General features: G+C 39.4%; 1 protein-coding gene across 6 annotated transcripts in view; it reads right to left on the bottom strand.

Annotated features, from left to right (window-relative positions):
- Nucleotides 1-27,847, bottom strand: part of HEPH (hephaestin) — a 211,130-nt gene that overhangs the window by 7,306 nt on the left and 175,977 nt on the right. For 4 of the 6 annotated variants that reach the window (XM_049872967.1, XM_049872970.1, XM_049872972.1 and 1 more), the window contains 4 exons: nt 13,126-13,232; nt 11,651-11,876; nt 8,669-8,808; nt 7,235-7,397 (listed from right to left, as the gene is read on the bottom strand). In XM_049872967.1, coding sequence (XP_049728924.1) covers nt 7,235-7,397; nt 8,669-8,808; nt 11,651-11,876; nt 13,126-13,232 — 636 coding nt within the window. The remainder of the gene's footprint in view (nt 1-7,234; nt 7,398-8,668; nt 8,809-11,650; nt 11,877-13,125; nt 13,233-27,847) is intronic. The other 2 variants (XM_049872971.1, XM_049872973.1) reach the window with 1 other exon arrangement.

Genomic DNA, 27,847 nt, shown 5'->3' with positions numbered 1-27,847 from the left:
TCTGGCTATATTCTGAGGTGCTACTCTCCTATCTCTCTGTTCCCTCCCCCACCCTCCCCAGGCGGCTTCATTAACATCTGAATAGCCTGAGCCAGAGGGAGAACTCTGATAGGGATCTGACTGCAGTTTTTTTTTTAGCGGATTTTCTGGAAAAACTAGTTTCCCAGTGATGGCTCGGAGACAACAATCCATATCAAACCACTTAAAGAAGCAGACCGTGACAGCTTCTCCAACTCCCCAAACAAAAGAATCAAAATCTTTCCCAAATGAAGATACAATTTTGGAATTATCAGATACAGAATATAAAAAACTAATTTACAGAATGCTTAATGATATCACAAATGAAATTAGGATATCTGCAGAAAAAGCCAAGGAACACACTGATAAAACTGTTGAAGAACTCAAAAAGATTATTCAAGAACATACTGGAAAAATTAATAAGTTGCAAGAATCCATAGAGAGACAACATGTAGAAATCCAAAAGATTAACAATAAAATAACAGAATTAGACAACACACTAGGAAGTCAGAGGAGCAGACTCGAGCAATTAGAATGCAGACTGGGACATCTGGAGGACCAGGGAATCAACACCAACATAGCTGAAAAAAAATCAGATAAAAGAATTAAAAAAAATGAAGAAACCCTAAGAATTATGTGGGACTCTATCAAGAAGGATAACCTGCGGGTGATTGGAGTCCCAGAACAGGGAGGGGGGACAGAAAACACAGAGAAAATAGTTGAAGAACTTCTGACAGAAAACTTCCCTGACATCATGAAAAACGAAAGGATATCTATCCAAGATGCTCATCGAACCCCATTTAAGATTGATCCAAAAAGAAAAACACCAAGACATATTATCATCAAACTCACCAAAACCAAAGATAAACAGAAAATTTTAAAAGCAGCCAGGGAGAAAAGAAAGGTTTCCTTCAAGGGAGAATCAATAAGAATATGTTCTGACTACTCAGCAGAAACCATGCAGGCAAGAAGGGAATGGGACGACATATACAGAACACTGAAGGAGAAGAACTGCCAACCAAGGATCATATATCCAGCAAAACTCTCTCTGAAATATGAAGGCGAAATTAAGATATTTACAGACAAACACAAGTTTAGAGAATTTGCAAAAACCAAACCAAAGCTACAAGAAATACTAAAGGATATTGTTTGGTCAGAGAACCAATAATATCAGATATCAGCACAACACAAGGTCACAAAACAGAACGTCCTGATATCAACTCAAATAGGGAAATCACAAAAACAAACAAATTAAGATTAATTAAAAAAAAATACACATAACAGGGAATCATGGAAGTCAATAGGTAAAAGATCACAATAATCAAAAAGAGGGACTAAATACAGGAGGCATTGAACTGCCATATGGAGAGTGATACAAGGCGATATAGAACAATACAAGTTAGGTTTTTACTTAGAAAAATAGGGGTATATAATGAGGTAACCACAAAAAGGTATAACAACTCTATAACTCAAGACAAAAACCAAGAAAAACGTAACGACTCAACTAACATAAAGTCAAACACTATGAAAGTGAGGATCTCACAATTTACTAAGAAAAACGCCTCAGCACAAAAAAGTATGTGGAAAAATGAAATTGTCAACAACACATATAAAAAGGCATCAAAATGACAGCACTAAAAACTTATTTATCTATAATTACCCTGAATGTAAATGGACTAAATGCACCAATAAAGAGACAGAGAGTCACAGACTGGATAAAGAAACACGATCCATCTATATGCTGCCTACAAGAGACACACCTTAGACTTAGAGACACAAACAAACTAAAACTCAAAGGATGGAAAAAAGTATATCAAGCAAACAATAAGCAAAAAAGAAGAGGAGTAGCAATATTAATTTCTGACAAAATAGACTTTAGACTTAAATCCACCACAAAGGATAAAGAAGGACACTATATAATGATAAAAGGGACAATTGATCAGGAAGACATAACCATATTAAATATTTACGCACCCAATGACAGGGCTGCAAGATATATAAATCAAATTTTAACAGAACTGAAAAGCGAGATAGATACCTCCACAATTATAGTAGGAGACTTCAACACACCCCTTTCGGAGAAGGACAGGACATCCAGTAAGAAGCTCAACAGAGACACGGAAGATCTAATTACAACAATCAACCAACTTGACCTCATTGACTTATACAGAACTCTCCACCCAACTGCTGCAAAATATACTTTTTTTTCTAGCGCACATGGAACATTCTCTAGAATAGACCACATATTAGGTCATAAAACAAACCTTTGCAGAGTCCAAAACATCGAAATATTACAAAGCATCTTCTCAGACCACAAGGCAATAAAACTAGAGATCAATAACAGAAGAACGAGGGAAAAGAAATCAAATACTTGGAAAATGAACAATACCCTCCTGAAAAAAGACTGGGTTATAGAAGACATCAAGGAGGGAATAAGGAAATTCATAGACAGCAACGAGAATGAAAATACTTCCTATCAAAACCTCTGGGACACAGCAAAAGCAGTGCTCAGAGGTCAATTTATATCAATAAATGCACACATACAAAAAGAAGAAAGAGCCAAAATCAGAGAACTGTCCCTACAACTTGAACAAATAGAAAGTGAGCAACAAAAGAATCCATCAGGCACCAGAAGAAAACAAATAATAAAAATTAGAGCTGAACTAAATGAATTAGAGAACAGAAAAACAATTGAAAGAATTAACAAAGCCAAAAGCTGGTTCTTTGAAAAAATTAACAAAATTGATAAACCATTGGCTAGACTGACTAAAGAAATACAGGAAAGGAAACAAATAACCCGAATAAGAAATGAGAAGGACCACATCACAACAGAACCAAATGAAATTAAAAGAATCATTTCAGATTATTATGAAAAATTGTACTCTAACAAATTTGAAAACCTAGAAGAAATGGATGAATTCCTTGAAAAACACTACCTACCTAAACTAACACATTCAGAAGCAGAACAACTAAATAGACCCATAACAAAAAAAGAGATTGAAACGGTAATCAAAAAACTCCCAACAAAAAAAAGTCCTGGCCCGGACGGCTTCACTGCAGAGTTCTACCAAATTTTCAGAGAAGAGTTAACACCACTACTACTAAAGGTATTCCAAAGCATAGAAAATGACGGAATACTACCCAACTCATTCTATGAAGCCACCATCTCCCTGATACCAAAACCAGGTAAAGACATTACAAAAAAAGAAAATTATAGACCTATATCCCTCATGAACATTGATGCAAAAATCCTCAACAAAATTCTAGCCAATAGAATCCAACAACACATCAAAAAAATAATTCACCCTGATCAAGTGGGATTTATACCAGGTATGCAAGGCTGGTTTAATATCAGAAAAACCATTAATGTAATCCATCACATAAATAAAACAAAAGACAAAAACCACATGATCTTATCAATTGATGCAGAAAAGGCATTTGACAAAGTCCAACACCCATTTATGATAAAAACTCTTACCAAAATAGGAATTGAAGGAAAATTCCTCAACATAATAAAGGGCATCTATGCAAAGCCAACAGCCAATATCACTCTAAATGGAGAGAACCTGAAAGCATTTCCCTTGAGAACGGGAACCAGACAAGGATGCCCTTTATCACCGCTCTTATTCAACATCGTGTTGGAAGTCTTAGCCAGGGCAATCAGGCTAGACAAAGAAATAAAAGGTATCCGGATTGGCAAGGAAGAAGTAAAGTTATCACTGTTTGCAGATGACATGATTATATACACAGAAAACCCTAAGGAATCCTCCAGAAAACTACTGAAACTAATAGAAGAGTTTGGCAGAGTCTCAGGTTATAAAATAAACATACAAAAATCACTTGGATTCCTCTACATCAACAAAAAGAACACCGAAGAGGAAATAACCAAATCAATACCATTCACGGTAGCCCCCAAGAAGATAAGATACTTAGGAATAAATCTTACCAAGGATGTAAAAGACCTATACAAAGAAAACTACAAAGCTCTACTACAAGAAATTCAAAAGGACATACTTAAGTGGAAAAACATACCTTGCTCATGGATAGGAAGACTTAACATAGTAAAAATGTCTATTCTACCAAAAGCCATCTATACATTTAACGCACTTCCGATCCAAATTCCAATGTCATATTTTAAGGGGATAGAGAAACAAATCACCAATTTCATATGGAAGGGAAAAAAGCCCCGGATAAGCAAAGCACTACTGAAAAAGAAGAAGAAAGTGGGAGGCCTCACCTTACCTGACTTCAGAACCTATTATACAGCCACAGTAGTCAAAACAGCCTGGTATTGGTACAACAACAGACACATAGACCAATGGAACAGAATTGAGAACCCAGACATAGATCCATCCACGTATGAGCAGCTGATATTTGACAAAGGACCAGTGTCAATTAACTGGGGAAAAGACAGCCTTTTTAACAAATGGTGCTGGCATAACTGGATATCCATTTACAAAAAAATGAAACAGGACCCATACCTCACACCATGCACAAAAACTAACTCCAAGTGGATCAAAGACCTAAACATAAAGACTAAAACGATAAAGATCATGGAAGAAAAAATTGGGACAACCCTAGGAGCCCTAATACAAGGTATAAACAGAATACAAAACATTACCAAAAATGATGAAGAGAAACCCGATAATTGGGAGCTCCTAAAAATCAAACACCTATGCTCATCTAAAGACTTCACCAAAAGAGTAAAAAGACCACCTACAGATTGGGAAAGAATTTTCAGCTATGACATCTCCGACCAGCGCCTGATCTCTAAAATCTACATGATTCTGTCAAAACTCAACCACAAAAAGACAAACAACCCAATCAAGAAGTGGGCAAAGGATATGAACACACATTTCTCTAAAGAAGATATTCAGGCAGCCAACAGATACATGAGAAAATGCTCTCGATCATTAGCCATTAGAGAAATGCAAATTAAAACTACGATGAGATTCCATCTCACACCAGCAAGGCTGGCATTAATCCAAAAAACACAAAATAATAAATGTTGGAGAGGCTGCGGAGAGATTGGAACTCTCATACACTGCTGGTGGGAATGTAAAATGGTACAACCACTTTGGAAATCTATCTGGCGTTATCTTAAACAGTTAGAAATAGAACTACCATACAACCCAGAAATCCCACTCCTCGGAATATACCCTAGAGATACAAGAGCCTTCATACAAACAGATATATGCACACCCATGTTTATTGCAGCTCTGTTTACAATAGCAAAAAGTTGGAAGCAACCAAGGTGTCCATCAACGGATGAATGGGTAAATAAATTGTGGTATATTCACACAATGGAATACTACGCATCGATAAAGAACAGTGACGAATCTCTGAAACATTTCATAACATGGAGGAACCTGGAAGGCATTATGCTGAGCGAAATGAGTCAGAGGCAAAAGGACAAATACTGTATAAGACCACTATTATAAGATCTTGAGAAATAGTAAACCTGAGAAGAACACATACTTTTGTGGTTACGAGGGGGGGAGGGAGGGAGGGTGGGAGAGGGTTTTTTTATTGATTAATCAGTAGATAAGAACTGCTTTAGGTGAAGGGAAAGACAACACTCAATACATGGAAGGTCAGCTCAATTGGACTGGACCAAAAGCAAAGAAGTTTCCGGGATAAAATGAATGCTTCAAAGCTCAGCGGAGCAAGCGCGGGGGTCTGGGGAACATGGTTTGCGGGGACTTCTAAGTCAATTGGCAAAATAATTCTATTATGAAATCATTCTGCATCCCACTTTGAAATGTGGCGTCTGGGGTCTTAAATGCTAACAAGCAGCCATCTAAGATGCAGCAATTGGTCTCAACCCACCTGGAGCAAAGGAAAATGAAGAACACCAAGCCCACATGACAACTAAGAGCCCAAGAGACAGAAAGGGCCACATGAACCAGAGACCTACATCATCCTGAGACCAGAAGAACTAGTTGGTGCCCGGCCACAATCGATGACTGCCCTGACAGGGAGCTCAGCAGAGGACCCCTGAGGGAGCAGGAGAGCAGTGGGATGCAGACCCCAAATTCTCATAAGAAGACCAAACTTAATGGTCTGACTGAGACTGGAGGAATCCCGGCGGTCATGCTCTCCAGACCTTCTGTTGACACAGGACAGGAACCATCCCTGAAGACAACTCATCAGACATGAAAGGGACTGGTCAGCGGGTGGGAGAGAGACGCTGATGAAGAGTGAGCTAATTATATCAGGTGTACACTTGAGATTGTGTTGGCAACTCTTGTCTGGAGGGGGGATGGGAGGATAGAGAGAGAGGGAAGCCGGCAAAATTGTCAAGAAAGGAGAGACTGAAAGGGCTGACTCAAGACGGGGAGAGTAAGTGGGAGTAGGGAGTGAGATGTATGTAAACTTATATGTGACAGACTGATTGGATTTGTAAACGTTCACTTGAAGCTTAATAAAAGTTATTATAAAAAAAAATAAATAAATAAATAAATAAAAATAAATAAATAAAAGCACAGCTCAACCTACTAAAGAGGAGGGGGACCCCTGATTACTGTTGGTTCCAGGAGATTCTAGAGGGCCTCTTGGAAGGGGAAGTGCATCTGGAGGCTGGACTCAGGTCAACATAAGAACCTATCTTTCTTCATTTTTGGTGAAGAGTAAGGGGTGACTGGTAAACAAACTGCCCCAACTCTTCCCCTTCTTATAAAAATAAGTAAAAAGATTTTTCCACTCTTGGTAACAACTTTATCTTGGATAATATGTAAGTTGAAGGTCAAGATCTCTTTCTAGCCTCAAACAGAGTTGTTCCCAGGACAGAAAAAACTGCCATGCACAACCCCCCAAAAGTAAATCAATTAAGAGGGAAATGTTAGAATTGTATTTCTTCTCTTTAAGAAAAATGACTCATTAGCAAGATTCTTAAAATAGTGTTTCTAGCACATTTCTAAAATAATAAATTTATGTATGAATTAAATGTATTTCAAAGGAAGTAAGCCTGCACTAGGCAGCAATGCTGTAGCCCAGCCAGTTTCAGGCTGGGTCAACCCATGTGAGCCCAATAGGTGTCTAAGTGATTAGGAGAGAGTCAGATGGCAAAGGTAAAATGGAAGATGGGCAATATTGGTTAGGGGAACGCCAACTTTTGGGATCAGAAGGAGGGATGCAAGAAACTTTTGGGGATCATCTATTCTATAGGTTAGATAGAGTGCTAGAAAATGGCTCATTTTGGGCAATAAGGCTTTACCTTGTTGTGGAAAGACAGTGAAGAGGGTCTCCATACCAGCATGGACATGGTCAGTCACATGGCAGTGCATCAGCCATGTTCCAGGGTTGCTGACCACCATCTCTACAACCTCAAAGGTCCCTGGGAACAAATCCACCACATCAGCCCGGTAGCTCTCTCCATTCTGCAAAAGAGATTGGGGGTAGGAGAAAGAAAGTAAAAGGTATAGAGATCACTTCAGAGCCTGTAAGAACTAAAAGGCTGGAATGCCTACCACAGGAACATAGGACTCAAGATTCCTAGACCGGAGAGCAGCTTGAAGAATCCACTTTATACTTCTCCCCTATGAACCCACCCCCACAAACTGATTCAACAGAGCAGACTCTCTCCTACTTTTTCTTAGAGCCTCCCAAAGTAAAATACTTTCCAGCTTCATTTTTGGGGCTCAAAACTAACAAACCAAACTTTTCAGCAGGCTAAAATCAGAGAATTTGGCTTAAGCATTGACCTGTAGGAAGGAGCCACATATTTCCTATAGAAATGACCACAGAAAAGGGTGCACGCTGACTTACTCTTCCATTGTGAGAATGATTCTGTTCCTGCAAAGGGGAGGCCTATTGTTGTCCATCTGTGTCAATAACAGGATGAGAAAAATCTATCTATTGCAGAGGGAGTATCAGAAAGCCCATTTAGTTGCAGAATTAAATTCAGTTTTCCAATTAGCCTTCTCAGTAATAAAGTTGTCATTTGACCTCACGAATCTCTGTCTCTTTCTCAATTGCTTTAAGATTCTGGGAGGGAAGAGAAAGGCACTATTTATTTGTGTCCCCCTCAGAACACAACAGTATTTATCTTTTTATCTTCAGTTCCAGAACTCAGAAAGTATTGACGCCTGCTGGTTGGATAGGTAAATGGATTGATACCTGAAGAGTTTGGACAGATGGACACATGAATCCTTGTTCACCTTTTTCAGCACTTCTAGATTTCTACATAAATGCCTCCAACTCTATCCCCTTTCCCTAAGACTAAATTATTTTCTTCAGAACCTACTTCTTGTTCCATGTAGCTCCTAAACTGAAGCTCTTCTTATAATGGATTAAGGACTTTCAGGGATTCTGAGATGCCACTCTGAAATAACTTATTCTTGAGGTAACTGTTCACTAAGTCTGAAGTCCTTGACTGAGACTCAGTTACATTGATTCCTTCAATCTGTCTACCACACAAATTAGTAATTCTTTTCTTCCTTTAGCTTAGGGGAAAGCTAAGGCCTAATGGGAAGTAACTGACCCAGAGATATATAGCCAGACTAGAATCCACAGCTCAATTTTTCATGTACTGGACCTGCTCTTTTAACTACTTATCACCCGATTCCTTTTTATTCCTCTCTTCCTCAATGGCTATAAACACTTCTCGACTCTAATCATCTCTGAGTGACTCAGCCCTTTTTCAGCTCACCCGATAGAGGAAGCTCTCTGCATGGAAGTGGACAGTGTGTAGGTCAATATCTTGGCCCATGGCCAGCATGTACCAGGCCACTCGTTCTCCTTGGTACATGGTAAGACCTCTGAGGTTGGAATAGAGCTTCCCATTGATGGCTGTGAAAAAAAAAAAGAAAAATTCTCTTACATGTCTCCTTTTGATTCTGTATTGCCACTGTCCTAAGTCTAGTCCCTATCATCTCTCATGAAAACAGTGACCTCCTAATTTGCCTCATCTCTATTCCATCTGTCCACCCCTTTCCAATCTATCATGCTAGTGTTATAACACCAGTAATATAACTGGTTTATCAGAGTTTTCTTTCTAAACAACTAATCTGACCATATCATTCTGCTGCTTAAAATACTTTAATAGGTCCCTCCTACCCCAAAGGTCAGGCTCCTTATCTTAGCTAACAAGGTCCGTTAAAATATAGCTCCAAACTACTGTCCCAGACTCATCTCCCACTACCCAATTCCGATTAGGGTGATCTTTTCACCATGCCCCATATGGCCTATGCATGTTATCTGTGTCTATACTCATGTTTATGAGCTTCCCTCTCAGAAATCCTGCCTCTTCTTAACCATCTTTTCAAATTCTAGTCAAAACTTCACCTTCCCCAAGAAGGAATTCTAATTTCCTAGCTCTTCTCCATACCTCTCATTCCCTTCATCCTCTTCCATCTCTGAACTCCTCCAGCACTGTCTGTACCATTCTTGGAATTCACCAGAAACTGCCTTCTACCTTTAGCTATCTTTTAATGTATAGAAGCTCACATCCTCAGCTAGTCTATAGGTTCCTAGTAAGCAGGAAATGAAGGTATATACTACAGTACTATAGTTTCACTATTTTCTTCAGAATACCCAGCAGACACCTGAGCCTACAATAAATGTAAAAAAAGACTTGCTACATTCTTTGAACTCATAATGATATTAATGCATGGGCCTCTTCATCTAATTCTTCCAGGTCACACATCATTGTTCAAAAACAAACTACTCATCACCATATTAATTCACAGTGCCAAGAATTTGCCCAGAACACTGCCCCTACTCATCATGTTCTCATACAGTGAAGGTAATTTCCACTCTACTCCACAACAGAAATAATGAAAGGAAAATTTCCAGCCTCTCTCTGTGTCTATGCCCATCAACTTGTGAATCTGAGAGAAGGAACTAAATGTGTTCAACTCGGCCTCTTCTGCATTTTCTCTCTCCTGGATCAGTGTGACCACAGAAAAGGGTGCACGCTGACTTACTCTTCCATTGTGGGAATGATTCTGTTCCTGCAAAGGGGAGGCCTATTGTTGTCCATCTGTGTCAATAACAGGATGAGAAAAATCTATCTATTGCAGAGGGAGTATCAGAAAGCCCATTTAGTTGCAGAATTAAATTCAGTTTTCCAATTAGCCTTCTCAGTAATAAAGTTGTCATTTGACCTCACGAATCTCTGTCTCTTTCTCTATTGCTTTAAGATTCTGGGAGGGAAGAGAAAGATACTATTTATTTGTGTCCCCCTCAGAACCCAACAGTATTTATCTTTTTATCTTCAGTTCCAGAACTCAGAAAGTATTGACGCCTGCTGGTTGGATAGGTAAATGGATTGATACCTGAAGAGTTTGGACAGATGGACACATGAATCAAGAGACGAAAGTAGGCATTAGCAGGACCTAACTGTGTCCTAAATCCCTATTTGTCCTGAGCCATTTATTTCTCTGATTTAACAGGAGCGAAAAAGTTCACCCTGTGAAGTTTGTGAAATATCTGTCTAGTGGTAATCACCCATCTCTCTATCACTGGGAAATTGTTAAAATTTGTGGGACAATGAGATACTACTTTTGAGTTCTATTAGAGGCACTATAAAGCTGTACTTTATCCTCAGATCAAAAACATCTTGGGCTAGAAGGGATAATGAGAGGTCACTTCATACATTCCACTGCACTTAAAGTCTCCCTCATATCTGAGACTTTGTTTTTTAAAAGCTACACAGATGTCCAGAACAAAGGAAGGCTTGGATGCAAAATTTCCCTCCAAAATCCATTCAAGCATAAAAAAGTTCTTCCTCTTGTCTAATGTAAGCACAGCATGAGAGCCTGAGGCTCTCTCCTCTAATTCTTCCATCTGTAAATTCAACCTTTGTTTTTATAAACAGATTAAAAGAAAAGCTGGAGTCCATTGAAAAAGCAGATACTGGATCCAGAACAGTGAAGAAACAACATGATGATGAGAGACTAAACTCAGGATTGAAGCAGAGGGGTCCTGAGTGGCCAGCTCACCAGGTACACTGAAGCTCAAAAATGTCCATCTTGTTTTCTCTATTATGTTAAACTTTGCTGGTACCATAACAACAGCTTTACAGAATCAGCTTCTGGCTTTATGGTCATCTGATCTAACGTGGACCACATATCTGCTCTGTGTATATAAATGTGCAATAGCAGAAAACACTTCTTCCAAAAGATGGGACTTCACACAGGCTCTGATGGGTGGAACCTTTCACAGAAACGAGACCCCAGTAACTGGGCTGCTTGCCTCAGCCAAATATAGACATGCATGTTTTAGGAGAGAGTCAGCCTTCTGCTGAATAGTCAATGAATTCTGGGGTCTCTTTGGGTCAGAGTTCATGCTAGGACCTGAGAAAAGGATGAACATATTGGAGTACTATTTCACCCTCAGGAAACCCTGGTGGCATAGTAGTTAAGTGCTACGGCTGCTAACCAAAGGGTTGGCAGTTCGAATCCGCCAGGCGCTCCTTGGAAACTCTAGGGGGCAGTTCTACTCTGTCCTATAAGGTCGCTATGAGTTGTAATCAACTCGATGGCACTGGGTTATTTCACCCTCATTTCACCTTCCTACCTTCCCATTCCCTCTGGAATTTGTGTTTTTTAATATAATGATGGGTCTATCAGATACTCCCCACAACCAACCAGTGGGGACTTGGGAGAGGGGTAGGTTCTTGTCTACCCACCATGCATTTTATTGCTCTCCAAGAAAGTCTCATCCTGTAGGTTGACAAGGCCTGGCTCCTGGAGCCCATGGGTTGCCACGTTCTCCTCCAGATACCATGACTGGTTCTCATCAAAGATCAAGAACAACAAGGCAAACTCCCTGTCCATGTCACTCCGTCCTCCATGGAGCCCCAGGATGCCCCTTCGGCAGATGGCCAAAGGTCCTACCAGGCCACTATACATGTCCTGAGGAAGAAAGGAAGGGGGAGAGAAAGAGATTTTTGTTCTTGTCCCCTGGGTGGTAGTTAGTGCTCTGCCCAGAGCCAAGTTCTCATCCAAGCCCACTGAGCCCCTCAGCTCTTCATCATAATGTCTTACATTTACAAGCACCTCTACTCCAAAAACCAATAGCTGTAGAGTCAGTTGCAACTCATGACGACCCCATATGTGTCAGAGTAGAACTGTGCTCCATAGGGTTTTCAGTGGCTGATTTTTAAACAGTAGATCAGCAGACCTTTCTTCTGAGGGGCATCTGGGTGGACTTGAACCTCCAACTTTTCAGTTAGCAACAAAGTGCATTAACTGCACCACTCAGGAACTCCCAGCACCTCTATTATGTAATCTGAATTTATTCTCACAATTATCTTGGGGCAGAGGTAAGATAGGCTCTCTAACCTATGCTTTAGTTAGGCTGGACTATTCGTTGACCTCCACACCTCCAAGCGCTTTCACAGCCCAGTGCCTTTTCTCATGCTGTTTCTTCTGCTTGTAATGCCTTCTCCTCCACCGTATCTCTTATCTGCCTGCCACACTGCTATTCAGCATTCAAGACCCAGGGTACATATATCTCCCATTGTGATGCCTCCTCCAGCTTCCTTGCCCAAATCTCCTCCTCTAAGCAGAAGTAATTGCTCTTTCATTTACCCCCACAGCACATTTATTATTACATTTTGCTATATTCAACTGTCACCCCCAACTAGACCATGCTTTTTGAAGGTGGGAACTGCATCTTAGCTTTGTATTTTACAAGGCATCAATCAAAATGCCTAAATTGTGGTAGGCACTTAATAAATGATTCCTGGTTGGCTGTGCATGGATGTCTAGATGGATAAACCCGTTTCCAGTTAAGGAAACAGAGGCAGAGTGACTTGTCTGAAGTTACTCAAAAGGCAAGCTAGAAGCAAATTTGGTGCTAGAGCCCCAATCTCTTGACAGCCAATCTGAGGCTTTTTAGATGAGAGTATATTGCCTTAGGGGATTCAGTAAGAAGAAGAAGTAGGGAAGAAAATCTTCAGGATAGAAATATCTGGAGCTACCTACTCCTTTCACCCCTCTTCCTGACTATTCAAATAAGCCCATCATTTGAGGAATTTCCCTCAAATCCTGGGCTCTAGCTCTAGCTGGATTTCTCATTATACCTGTTTAATAGCTTCTTAATGTCACACAGTTTTCCTATCTCTGAGGCTCAACCCCACTCAGCCCTTTTTGTCTTTACCTTGATGGGATCCACTGCAGAATAATAGATCCAGGAAACACAAGCAGAGTCATTGGGTCCAGGGCCAGATCTCTCTGGTATGTTCCACCGATAAGTGATCACCTCACCTAGGAGGGATAACAAAGTACATCCAGATAGACTGATCATGACAAGTCTTCCAACCCTCAGGTTTCTCCAAGAGGCCGTGGTGGGTGTAAGACCATTCTTCATTATTTCTACACCAGTTGCATTTTTATTTTTGTGACTTTTCTCTTCTCCCTCCTGAGATACTCTCAGCCTGCTTTTCTACTTTCCCTGTTCTTAGAGGCCCAGCTCAAATTCTCTAGGAAGGCAGTCCTGCTATTGTTTTCTCTGCTTGTAATATCCTTCCTTTTTTAGTTATGTTTTGGTTTTCTTTTCTTCCTGCTATCCCCTACTTGTAGCTGTTTTCCCCAGACCCTCAGCCCTCTTCTCTCTTTCCATACTCTCTTCATAGAAGCCCAAACGTTTTTAATTTTGAGGAAGTCTAATTTATCTATTTTTTCTTTGGTCGTTTGTGCTTTTGGTATCTTATCCTAGAAATCATTGCCTAATCCAAGGTTACAACCATTTACTCCTGTGTTTTCTTCTTTATAGTTTTAGAACTTATATTTAAATCTTTGATCCATATTTAGTTAATTTTTGTATTTGGTGTGAGGTAGGGGTCCAACTTCATTGTTTGCATGTGAATTTCTAATTGTTCCACTACCTTTTGTTAAAAAGACTATCTGTTCCCCCATTTAATTGTCTTTGGCACCCTTGTTGAAAATAAATTGATCTTAAATGTGAGGGTTTATTTCTGGGCACTCAAGTCAATTCTACTTATCTATACATCTATCCTTATGCCAGTACCACACTGTCTTGATTACTGTTGTTTTGTAGTAATTTTTAAATCAAGAAGTTGAGTCCTCCCTCTTTATTCTTTTTTAAAATTGTTTTGGCTATGCCATTTTAATCTTTCCAAAACCTCTCTTTATTCATGTAATTCCTCTGGTCGAAAACTTTTAATGGGTGCTACGGCTGCTAAACAAAGAGTCAGCAGTTCGAATCTGCCAGGCGCTCCTTGGAAACTCTATGGGGCAGTTCTACTCTGTCCTATAGGGTCGCTATGAGTCGGAATCGACTCGACGGCACTGAGTTTGTTTTTGGTTTTTGATACCCAAAGAATAAACTCTATACCCAAGCACCTCAACCTAGGTCTGATTTCCTAGCCTTGTTTCTTACTCTTCTTATTTCTGAAAAATATAGAGTACTCAAACTTCACTACCTGCTTACTTCAAGAATTCACAGCTCTGTACCCTTTCTCATGTTCTCTTTATCTGGACTGCCATCTAACCTTTCCACTGAGTTCCAGACTCCTTTATTCAACTGCCTACTTGACACTTCCACTTGTCTAACTGACATCTCAAACTCAACATTTCCAAAACAGATCTGCAAATCTGCTTTTCCACTTGTCTTCCTTATCTCAGGAAATAGCACCACCAATTGTCCAAAGCAAAAATTCAGGAATTATCTTTCTTCTACTCATACCCTCATCTCTCACATCTATCAGCATGCCCTGAAAAACATATTCCATATTCATTCACTTCTATTCTGTCCATCTCCACTGCTACCACACTAGTCTGTGACATCATCTTCTTTACCTGGACAATTACAATAGTCACCTAACTGGTCTCTCTCATAACATACTCTCCACATAGCAACAAATGTAGTCTTTAAAAAATATAAATTAAACCATGTCACTCCCATACAACAGCATCCCATTGCTATTAAAACCAAAAATCCTTATCATGGCTTGCTAAGCTCTACACAATCTATCTGATCCCTGTTTATCTCTCAAAACAAATTTCCTCTTGTTCAATATGCTCCAGCCGCACTGTCTTTTTTTGTTCCTCAAACATACTGACATCATTCCTGTCTCAAGGTATTTGTAATTGTTGCTGCAATTCTTGTACCCAGAATATACAAAAAAAAAAAAACTCTCAAGACTCAACAATACGAAAACAACCCAATTAAAAATGGGCAAACATTTTGAACTGATACTTCAATAAAGGTGTTATAAGAATGACAAATAATCACATAAAAAACTGTTCAACATCATTAGCCATTGGGAAAACAAAAATTAAAACCACAAGGAGATATCCTTACACATATCAAATGGCTTAAAAAAACTGGCAATAAAAAGTGCTGGTGAGGAATGCAGAGCAACTGAATCACTCATACTTTGCTGGTAAGAATGTAAAATGGTACAGTCACTCTAGAATCCGGTTTGGAAGTTTCTTTCAAAGGTAAATATTCACTTATTGTTTGATCCAGCAACTCCACTTCTGGGTATTTACCATAGAGAAATAAGAACTGTATTCACACAAAAACCTGTACACACATATTCATAGAAGTTGTATTCAAATGACCCAAAACTGGGTACAACCCAAATGTCCCTCCAGAGTGAATGGATGAACAATATGTGGTACACTCATGCCATGGAATACTACTCAGCAGTAAAAATAAGAGAACTATGGATATACACAACAACTGAAAAAAAAAAAAAGCAAATACCAAAAGTTTACATACCTTATGATTCCACTGATAAGACATTCTGGAAAAAGCAAAACTATAGGAATGGAGGAGAATTCAGTGGTTGCCGGGGCGGGGGTATGGATAGGGAGAGAACATGACTATAATGAAACGTCATGAACTGTCTGATTCCTAATTATGGTGGTTCTTACACTAAATTAGTCATGTGGCTTTTTTTTTTTCTGCTTACCTAAGGTTTTCTCATTCCTTGAGATTCAGGCCAAGCTTCAACTCTCCCATAATACCTTCCCCAGTAAGCAATACCTCTGAACTCCTGTAGGTTTTTTTGGTCATACATTAAAATTGATTTTTTTTGTTTGTTTCTTTTGTTGAACAGTTGCATGAATTTCAGCACAAGCCACGTGAATAGCTTAGTGGGAGAGTTGAAGTTTGGCCTGAATCTCAAGGAATGAGAAAAGCTTGGGTAAACAACAACAACAACAAAAAGAACCCAGTGCCGTCGAGTCGATACCGACTCATAGCGACCCTATAGGACAGAGTAGAACTGCCCCATAGAGTTTCCAAGGAGCACCTGGCGGATTTGAACTGCCAACCCTTTGGTTAGCAGCCACAGCACTTAACCACTACGCCACCTGGGAACCAAGCTTAGGTAAGCAGAAAAAAAAACACCACATGACTAATTCATTCGACAAATATTTGGGTCAAGAAATACTTTAAGGTCCTTGTACTATTGTGCTGAGGATAAGTCCCTGCCATCTTGCAATTTAGTTGAGCACGACAATAATAAACAAGTAATCTAACAAAAACATGTAGAATTATAAACTGGGATAAAAGTTTTTTCTTTTTTTTCTTTTTTATTGTACTTTAGATGAAGGTTTACAGAACAAACCAGTATCTCATTAAATATAGTACACATATTGTTTTATGACATTGGTTAACCACCCCACGACATGTCAACACTCTTCCTTATCAAACTTGGGTTCCTTATTACCAGCTTTCCTGTCCCCTCCTGCCTTCTAGTCCTTGCCCCAGGGCTGGTGTGCCCCTATAGTCTCGTTTTGTTTTATAGCTCTGTCCACTCTTTGGCTGAAGGGTGAACCTCAGGAGTGAATTCATTACTGAGCTGAAAGGGTGTCTGGGGACCATACTTTCAGTGTTTCTCCAAACTCTGTCAGGCCAGCAGGTCTAGTCTTTCTTTCTGAGTTAGAATTTTGTTCTACATTTCCCCCCAGGTCTGTCTGGGACCCTCTACTGTGATCCCTGTCAGAGCAGTCAGTGGTGGTAGCCAGACACCATCTAGTTGTACTGCGCTCAGTCTGGTGGAGACCGTGGTTGATGTGGTCCATTAGTCCTTTGGACTAATCTTTTCCTTGTATCTTTAGTTCTCTCCATTCTTCCTTGCTCCTGAATGGGTGAGACCAGTGAAATATCCTAGATGGCTGCTAACAGAATTTTAAGACCCTAGACGCTACTCACCAAAGTAGATGTAGAATATTTTCTTTATGAACTCTGTTAAGCAAATTGAGCTAGATGTTCCTGCAGACCATGGTCCCCGCAGCCCTCATCCCAGCAATTCATTCCCTCAGGGAGTTTCGATGTGTCTATGGACTTTCCATGACCTTGCGTTGTACAAGTTGTGCTGGTTTCCGCAGTATTGTGTACAGTCTTACCCTTCACCAAAATTACCACTTATCTATTGTCTATTTAGAGTTTTTCCATCCCCACTCCCCCCCTTGTAACCATCAAAGATTGTTTCTTTTTGTATGTAAACCTTTTCACTAGTTTTTACAGTAGTGGTCTCATACAATATTTGTCCTTTTGTGATTGACTTATTTCACTCAGCATAATGCCCTCCAGATTCACCCATGTTATGAGACGCTTCACAGATTCATCGTTGTTCTCTATCATTGCGTAATACTTCATTGTGTATATGTATCACAGTTCGTGTATCCATTCATCTGCTGATGGGCATCTAGGTTGTTTTCATCTTTTTGCTATGTGAACAATGCTGCAATGAACATGAGTGTGCATATGTCTATTCATGTGATGACTCTTATTTCTCTAGGATATATTCCTAGGAGTAGAGTTGCTGGATCATATGGTATTTCTCTTTCTAGCTTTCTAAGGAAGCACCATATCATTTTCCAAAATGGTTGTATCATTTTGTATTCCCACCAACACTGTATAAGAGTTCCGATCTCCCCACAGCCTCTCCAACATTTGTTATTTCCTGTTTATTTGATTGTGCCAGTAATGTCGGGGCAAAATGGTATCTCATTGTGGTTTTGATTTGCATTTCTCTAATGGCTAGCGATCGGGAGCATTTCTGCATGTGTCTGCTGGCCACTTGAATGTCTTCTTTGGTGAAGTGTCTGTTCATTTCCTTTGCCCATTTTAAATTAGACTATTTGTCTTTTTTTTGTAGAGGTATTGGATTTTCTTGTAGATTTTAGAGATCATAGCCAATTTTTCCCCCAGTTTCTAGGTTCTGTTTTTATTCTTTTGGTGAAGTCTTTTGATGAGCATAGGTGTTTAATTTTTAGAAGATCCCAGGTATCTAACTTATCTTCTGGAGCTTGTGTGTTGTTGGTTGTGGTTTGTATCCTGTTAATGCTGTGCATTAAGGCCTCTAGTGTTGATCCTAATTTTTCTTCTGTTGTTTTTTCTTCATTGTTTTTGGCTTTATATTTAGGTCTTTGATCCATTTTGAATTAGTTTTTGTATATGGTGGGGGGTATGGATCCTGTTTCAATTTTTTTGCAGATGGACATCAAGTTTTGCCAGCAACATTTGTAAAAAAAAAAAAAAAAAAAAAAAAAAACAACTGTCTTTTCCCTATTTGATGGAATTTGGGTCCTTGTCAAAGATTAGGTAATCATAAGTGGATGGATTTACATCTGGGCTCTCAATTCTCAATGTATCTCTTGTTGTACCAGTACTAGGCTGTTTTGACTACCTTAGCTGTATACTAGGTTCTGAGGTCAGATAGTGCAAGTCCTCCTACTTTATTCTTCTTCAATAGTAATTTATTTATCTGGGGCTTCTTCCCTTTCCATATAAAGTTAATGATAAGATTTTCCATCTCTTTAGAGAGAGTTGCTGGAATTTGGATCGGGATTGCATTGTATTGTAAATCTCTTTGGGTAGAGTTGTTATTTACACAATGTTGAGTCTACTTATCCATGAGCATGGTATGTTTTTTCCATTTATGTAGATCTCTTGGTTTCTTACAGTAGTGTTTTGTAGTTTTCTTTATATAGGTCTTTTAGATTTATTACCACATATTTTATTTTTTTAGGAGATATTGTAAATGGTATTTTTTTTCCTGATTCTCTTTTTATCATTCTCTTTATTGGTGTATAGTAATCCAAATGACTTTTGTATGTTTATCTTGTATCCCGCTGCTCTGCTGAATCTTCCTATTAGTTCCCGTAGTTTTCTCATGGAGTATTTTGGCTTTTCTATATACAGTATCATATCACCCATAAATAGGGACAATTTAACTTCTTCATTACCATTTTGGATACCCTTAATTTACCTTGCCTTACTGCTATAGCTAGGACTTCCAGCACACTGTTAAAAAGGAGTGGTGATAAAGGGTATCCTTGTCTTGTTCCTGTTCTCAAGCAGAATGCTTTCAGCCTCTCTCCATTAAGAATGATGTTGGCCATTGGTTTTACATAGATGCTCTTCATTATGTTGAGGAATTTCCCTACTATACCTACTTGATTGAGAGTTTTTTATCTGGAATGTGTGTTGGGCTTTGTCAAATGCTTTTCTGTGTCAATTGAGATGATCATGTGATTCTTTTATTTCCTTTACTTATGTGGAGGGTTGCATTGATTGATTTTCTAACACTGAGCCATCCTTGCATAGCTGGTATGAATCCTACTTGGTCAGGGTGTGTTATTTTTTCAATATGATGCTGAATTCTATTGGCTAGGCTTTTGTTGAAAATGTTTGCATCTATATTCATGAGAGATATTGGTCTGTAATTTGTGCGTGTGTGTGTGTGGTGTCTTTACCTGGTTTTGGTTTCAGAGTTATGCTCACTTCCTGGAATGAATTTGGAATTATCACTTCCTTTTCTTTGTTCTGAAATAGTTCGAGTAGTAGGACACTGTGAATGTTTGGTAGAATTCCCCAGTGAACACATCTGAGCCAGGGCATTTTTTTTGGGGGGGGGAGTTTTTTTTTTAATTACCTTTTCAATCTCTTCTCTTGTTATGGGTCTGTTCAGATTTTCAACATCATTTTGTGTTAGTTTGGGTAGGTAGTTTCTAGAAATTTGTCCATCTCCTCTAGGTTTTCAAATTTTTTGGAGTATAGTTTTTCATAATACTCTGTTATGATCCTTTTTGTTTGGTTTGGCCTGCTGAAATGCCCAGCATTTCATTTCTTATTTGGGTTATTTTTGTGCTGTGGCGTTTTTCTTTTGTCAATTTGGCCAGTGGTTTCTCAATTTTATTGATCCTCTCAAAGAACCAACTTTTGGTTTTGTTGATTTTTTCTGTTGTTTTTCTATTCTCTATTTCATTTATTTCTGCTCTGATCTTTATTATTTCCTTCCTTCTGGTGGTTGTGGGCTTCTTCTGCTGTTCCTTTTCTATTTGTTCAAGTCGTGTAGCTAATGTTTTAATTTTGTCCCTTTCTTATTTTTTTGATTTGTGCATCTATTGCTACAAATTGACTTCTGAGGACTGCCTTTGCTGTGTCCCAAAGGTTTTGGTATGATGTGTTTTCATTCTTGTTTGATTCCAGGAATTTTTTGATTCCCTCTCTGATTTTCTTTTATTACCCAGTGGTTTTTAAGCAGGGTGTTATTCAGTTTCCATGTAGTTTTTTTTTTTCCTTGCTCCTCCTCATGTTAATTTCTACTTTGATGGCATTATGGTCACAAAAGATACTTTATATTATGTCAATGTTTTGGATTTTGTTGAGGGTTGCTCTGTGGACTAAGATGTAGTCTATTCTGGATAATGTTCCATGTGCATTGGAAAAGAATGTGTACTTTGCAGCTGTTGGGTGGAGTGTTCTATATACGTCTGAGGTCAAGCTGGGTGATTGTGCCCTTTAGCTCTTCCGTATCTTTGGTGAGTTTCTTTCTAGATGTTCCGTCCTTTACCAAGAATGTTGTGTTGAAGTCTCCCACTGTTATTGTGGAACTGTCATTTTCTCTTTTCGGTGCCGTTAGAGTTTGTTTTATCTATTTTGGAGCCCTATAATTGAGTGGGTAGATGTTTATTATGGTTAAATCTTCATGGTGGATCGTCCCTTTAATCATTAAGTAGTGCCCTTCTTGTCTTTTATGGTGGATTTTGTTTTAAAGTCTATTTTTTCTGAGATTAGTCTTGCCACTCCTCCTTTTTTGGTAGTTATTTGCTTGATTTTTTTCCCATCCCTTGATTTTTAATAAAATTTTTAATAAATTTATGTCTGTATTTAAGGTGTGTCTCTTGTAGACAGCATATTGATGGATCCTGGATTTTTATCCATCCTGTCACTCTCTGTTTCTTTGTGGGTGCATTTAGTTCGTTTACATTCAATGTAATTATTGATAGGTGTGAGTTTATTTCTGTCATTTTGTAGTGCTTTTTTGTTTTGCTAACATTTTCTTTGTTCCCCTTACTCTCCTGTGCTGAGTGCTTTTTGTTTGTGGATTTCTTTTTCATTTCTTTTGTTTTGTAGATTTTGTTTTTATCGACTCCCTCTTTTATTGTTCTGACTTTGTCATTTACAGATTAATCTCTCTGCTTCCCTGTTGCAATTCTTTTGGTTTTGGATAGTCCTTGAGAGTTCAGTGCCTAGGTTTGTATCTGGCTGGTACAATTATGTGTCCTAGATTCAGGCTGTGCTCTAATGTGGTTTGTTCCAAAGGACTCCCTTTAATAATTCCTATAAGTTTGGTTTGGTTTTTGCATACTCCCTTAATTTCTGTCTATCTAGAAATGTCCAAATTTTACCATCATATTTGAAGAAGAGTTTTGCAGGATATATTACTCTTGACTGGCAATTTTTTTTTCTTTCAAAGTTTTATATACGTCATCCCATAGCCTTCTTGCCTGCATGGTTTCTGCTGAATAATCAGAGATTAGTCTTATTGTTTCTCCACTGTATGTGACTTTTTGTTTTTTTCTTGAGCTCCTCTCAGGATCTTTTCTTTGTCTTCAGTTTTATTGAGTGTGATTATGATATGTCTTGGTGTTTTTCTTTTGGGTTCTATCTTATATTGGGTTTGTTGAGCTTCTTGGATGGTCAGCTTTCCATCTTTCACGATATCAGGGAAGTTTTCTGTCAACAATTCTTCAGTGATCCTTTCTGTGTTTTCCATTTTCTTCCCATGTTCTGGAACTCTGACCACACACAAATTTTTGCTTTTGATTGTATCCCACATAATTCTCAGGGTTTCTTCATTTTTCTTTGTTAGTTTTTATGATCTTTCCTCAGAGTTGTATACAAGTGTTTGTCTTCAATTTTGCTGATCCTGTCTTCCATCATTTCAAACCTGCTCCTCAGCCCTTCTATGACGCTGTCCATTTCTGAAATCTTATTGTTTATCTTTTGGATTTATAAATGTTGGTTTTGTATGATTCCTAGTTGTGAATTTATTTTGGCATTTTGTTCCTGTATTAGTTTCCCGAATTCTTATATTTTTGGTCTGTATTTTCCGTGAATTTGTCTGCCTTTTCCATAAATTTGTCTTTTTTTTTTTTCATTTTTGCCTGTTTTTGCTTCAACTCTTGGCTAACTCTGAATATTAGAGATCTGAATTCCCTGGCAGGTAGTTCTAGGGCCTTTCCTTCGACTGCAAAATCATCTGGTGTTTTATTTTGGATGCCTACTGGAACCATTCTGTCTTGTTTTTTAAATATGTTTGGACATTTTTTGCTGCCTTTGGGACATTCTATAGTTATTTTCTTTGTTTATTTTGTTTTTATTGATTATAGATCTGTTTGTTTCATCCTGATTTTGTATTTTATTTGGTTATGTCTGAGCAGGTGGGCTGTGCAATCCTTATTGTTTGCTTGTCTGCAGTCACGATAATTTTTACCTCCTTGCCCAATAGGCAGGGCCAGTCGCTCAGCTGTGGTGCAGCAGAGCAGTTCCATCTGAAGGACAAGGGCTGGGATGTGTTGTTTGTAGCACATGCTGTGGCCAACAGGGTAGGCCAGGAATCAGTGCTGGACAGTTTCTGGTAGGCTGTGCCTGTGCTGCTCGGGGGTGTGATGTTCAGTGCACAGTGCAAGTAGGCAGGAAGTAGGTGGGAGGTTGTGATGTGTGGAGCTCATATGGATATGGGAAAGAGGAGAGAGAAAGAGGATACAAAAAAAGGTGCTAATGGAGCTTGCCATTGGAATGGAAAGATGAGAGACTGAGAAATGGAGAAAAAAAGGGAAAAAGAAAGAAAAAAACTAGATAAAAATTTGGAAAGAGAGAGAGAGAGAGAAGCTCCTAGGGGTCCCACCAGTGAGGCTGCAAAGATTGGGGATGTGGCTCCCAGGCTGCGCAGTATAGCCTGGCTAGAGGAGTTAGAGATGTCACACAGTGCCAAGTATTCAGGAGACAGGAAAAGAAGGTAAGTATAGAGAGACAAGAACTGCGAAATGAAGAAAGACAGGAAGGAAAGAAGAGAGAAAAGAAAAAAGAAATGCCCCCAGGGGCCTCGCAGACTGGGGAAGTGGCTCCCAAGCCGTGCAATGCAGCCCGGCTAGAAGGGGCTCTCAAGCCGTGAAAAGAAAAAGAAAACAAACAAACAAAACAGAAAAGAACAAAGCCAAACAAAACAAAGGGGGAGAAAAAAAGCCCTGGGGATCCCACCAGTGTGGTGTCATGGACGGGGGGAGTGGTTCTTCAGTCGAGTGGCACTTCACAGCTTTTCAAGAAGAAGCAAAGATTTCACACAGAGCCGGGTGTTCAAAAGAAAGGAGGGGTAGCTGGTGGGAGGCACAGAAGAAACCAAAATAAATGGAAAAACAAAAAAAAGCTACACCAGCAACAAAATCCAAGTGGCCCAGGGCTGAAGCAGATGCCTTCCAGCCAAGAGACTGTGGCGGGTGGAAAGCAGAAGATCCTGAGGAGGAGATGAAGGATGGGGGTTAGGAAACTGTATATCACTGGTTACTGGGCGCTCTGTCTCCTGCTGGGAGCTTCATGAAGCTGCTTTCCTGTACTCCCCATCCACCCGTCTCAGATATGGGAAGGGTGAATCCAAGTTCCATGGATGCTGCACTTCCCGGTCGGCTGAGCCACCGCAGCCAGCCAGGAAACATGGAGGTAGAGCAGTGGGGAGAGGATGGAAGGTGGGAAACCATGTATCACTAGCTACCAGGTATTTTGTCTCCTGCTGGGGGCTCCATGAAGCTGCTTTCCCATGCTCCCTGTCCACCAATATCTGACAGGAGTCCAAGATGGCAAATCCGTGCTGCGTTAGCAGAGAGGAGACCTCCGCACGTATCTCTCCTCACTCTCTGTTCTCTGTCAGTTTCTCATTCCATTTGGTATTTGGCTGAGTTGTTTATCTCTTCGTTTGACACTTCAGGTTCCAGGAATGACATTTGTCTCTGTTTTACTTAGTTTTTCAGTCTTTGCTGTGGAAGGATGGCAAGGTGCTTCTGTCTATGATGCCATGTTGTCTGGAATTCTGGGATAAATGTTTTGACTCTGCCTTCCTCCACCTTCTTTTATCAGGCCTCTCTTGACTACACCATTTTCCCTGAATCCCCTACTCCCCCCAACCATAAACCAGTCACCATTGAGTAGATTCCCACTCATGAAGACCCCATCTATATCAGAATATAACTGTGCTCTGTAGGGTCTTTCATAACTGAATTTTCAGAAGTAGGTCACTAGGCCTTTCTTTTGAGGTGCCTCTGGGTGGATTCAAGCCACCATCCTTTCAGTTTGCAGCTGAGCATGTTAACTTTTTGCACCATCCCCAGCTAAGGATAGCACTTAACATCACTCTTTGACAAATATCCTCAACTCCCATGTCTCCACGCCTGCTACTCTGTCCTACGCACTGTATCCTTTCCTCAGCAGCCACCATGATCACCATCTTCTGACACTTTCCTCTAAATCAGTGGTCCTACCTGAAAATTTGTTAGGAATGCAAATTTGGGGGGCCCTTTCTACACCTACTGATTAGAAACTCTGGGTGTGGGCTCAGTACTCTATGTTTTAACAAGCCCTCCAGGTGATTCTGATGTTCACTAGCTTGAGTACCACTGCCTTAGATATATCTTACAATATGCCCCCTCTGATTTTAGACCAGGGGCTGCTGAACATGGCTGGAGAAATTTGCACAACCCTGTGGCTTTGTGCCTCTTTAAATTTTATGCTTTCTAGTATCAGCTGTGTCCTCAATGTTGCTTGGAAATTCTTTTACTTGCTCTTGTATAGCTCCCTCTCCCATTCCCCTTGATGACAATTCCAAACTTTCACCACCATCCTCAAGCCCCATCTGTTCCTTACCTCCTCACTCTTAGTCAATTTTAACTGTATTTCCACAGAAAAGAATAATAATAATGGAAAACACTTATATAGAATTTACAATATATTAACTCATTTAATTCTCACAAAAGCCCTATGAGCTAATCCGGTGCATAAATTAGGTGACTGAGGCTTATAGATGTTAAATAACATCAAAGGTCACAGAGCATAAATGAAATTTGAACTCATACTGTCTGGCTCCAGAATTCCTGCTCGTACAATCACTCTATAAAGGCTGTCATCCCTTACTCTCCTACTCTCCATCCCACAAACATATCTGCATCCATACTCACCAAATTCTCCAGCCTCAGAGGGAGAAGTGCTCCTCCTCCAACTCAAAGCTAATGTTTCCACTAGAGCTCTTGATTCAGTCTCTCCCCATTTCTTGTCAGACTTGGATTCCCCCTCCTACTTGGATCTTCAACCTCTCCTCTGATGGTTGCTGTTCCCCTATAAAACATGTTCAAGTATCCCCTTTCTTAACTCCTGGGATCCCCAAGCTACTGTCCTTCCCACCCTATCTGTACTCCCTCACAGCAAAGCCTTTTGAAAGTTTTGTCATTTACTATCTCTATTCCCTCACCTCCTATTTGCACCTCAGTCCTACATAATCTGGCTTCCACCTCCACCTCTCCACCAGAATTCCTCTTGCCTGACCTCCAACAACTTCCATACTATCAAAGCAAATAGATACTTTAGGGTCCTCATGTGTCTACATTGACCTTGTGCCTCATACCTTAAAGCTTAAACCAAATCAATATGCTAATACACCACTATCCAAAAATATGCACGTGTTTGACAGTCTGATGGTGTTCCCAGCAACTGCCCAGGAACCTCCTCACTTAGTTTCTGATCCCCCACTATTCTGATCCAGTCCTCTTTCTCTCTCTCTCAGTTCTGTCTGTTAGATCTGTCCACCATTTCTGCTTGGCTCTTGCACTTTGTAACCCAGCTTTGGCAGCTGAAAAAATGGAACTGGCAATGTTGGACACTTTCCATCTCCACTGAAAGCCCCAAACCTAACCTCACCACTTTTTTCTTTTTTTGGCTCTAAGCTACTTCTTTCTTTAATAGGAAGTGGTCGTTCAATAGTAAAATTCTCACCTCGCATGCAGGAGACCCAGGTTCAATTCCAGGCCAATGCACCTCATGCTCAGCCTTTACCTATCTGTCAGTGTAAGCTCTTGTCTGTTTGTGGAGGCTTGTGTGTTGCTATGATGCTGAAAAAGTTTCAGTGATGCTTACAGAATAAGACAGACTAAGATCTACTCCTGAAAAAAAATAGCCAATGAAAACCCTAAAGATCACAAAATTCAGATCCTGCTGTGCATGGGGCCACCACGTGTCGGTGGCCAATTCCATAGCAGCTAACAAGAACAACAACAACTTCTTTCTCTAATGTGCTCCAAGCTAGTAAGTTTATGACTTATCTATTGCAAGGTCAAGTATGCATTTCCCCATCAATGAAAAGTAGCTAAAACCTGTGTGACAATGAGACAGTGTGAGTCATGCTGCATTGGAGTAACTATTACAGCTATGTTTTTCTTGGAGACCAAAGAACTTTTACTAGTTCCTTTAGTGATGAGAGGTTAATTAAGCAGGTGAGTTACAAACCGTGTCTCCTTTGACACTTCCCACACAGGCCTGCTTCAGTAGAAACTTCTTTACTACCTCTTCTATTTTTATCACCTCAAAACAACTTCCAGATTCAAATCTAGCTAGCCACCTCTTGTAGTACTGCTTTGGCTGCCTGAGGGTGGGAGATGAGGATGAGGATGGGATTCAGACATTATAGTTAGAACACCCCTTCCTCAAAATGCTATTTAACATCATCTACATACTACTCCTTCCTGATTCACTCAGAAATTTGACACCCCATTTTGGTCCCTTTCATTGTTTTCTTTCTCTACCTATCTTTCCTTTTTAATTCTGAAATAAAAGTAACCAATAGCCATTTTTCTGAATATTAAAGTAATGTATATACATAAAAGTATGTTTAAATGAGGAGAAAAAAGTCTAGAAGAAAGCATACCACACTAATAAGAGAGGATAACTCTGGGAAGGAATCTGCAGCTGAGAGTGGGACAAAGGTGACTTTTGCTTATCTGTAACATTTGAATATTTTATAATATGAATGTATTCATGTATTACTGGCATGATTAAAATATTTTTTTAATTTACACAAATAAAACTTGTTCAAAGCCGAATATTTCAGGAACTCTGAAAAGTAGAGAAAAGAAAACTAAAATTTCTGTAATTTCATTACCTAGAAATGAGAAGTGCATCTCCTTTCAATGTATATAAATGTACACATTTAGGTAAGTGTATTTTTTTATTTTATAAAATGGGAATCATGTTTTAAATAGAGTTTTGCAGTCTGACTTTTTCTTAATTATTCATTTTTTCATCAGCATTTTACAATGTTATTTAAATTTTTCAAAATGATGATTTTAATGGCTGTATAAGCTGTGCATCTTATAGATTTAGTATAATTTATTGAATAGGATTCTTCCTGTTGAGCATTTGGATTGCATCCATTTTTATTTCTATTATAGATAACATATTTCACAGCTTTGCATATAAATCTCTAAGTACATCTCTTATTGTTTGCTTAGGATAAATTTCTATAGGAAGAACCAATGAGTCAAAGACGATGGAAATCTTTAGCTATCTTGATACA

Source organism: Elephas maximus, chromosome X (assembly GCF_024166365.1).
Source record: "Elephas maximus indicus isolate mEleMax1 chromosome X, mEleMax1 primary haplotype, whole genome shotgun sequence".
NCBI lineage: Eukaryota > Metazoa > Chordata > Mammalia > Proboscidea > Elephantidae > Elephas > Elephas maximus.
This window is presented reverse-complemented; position numbering and strand designations above follow the sequence as displayed.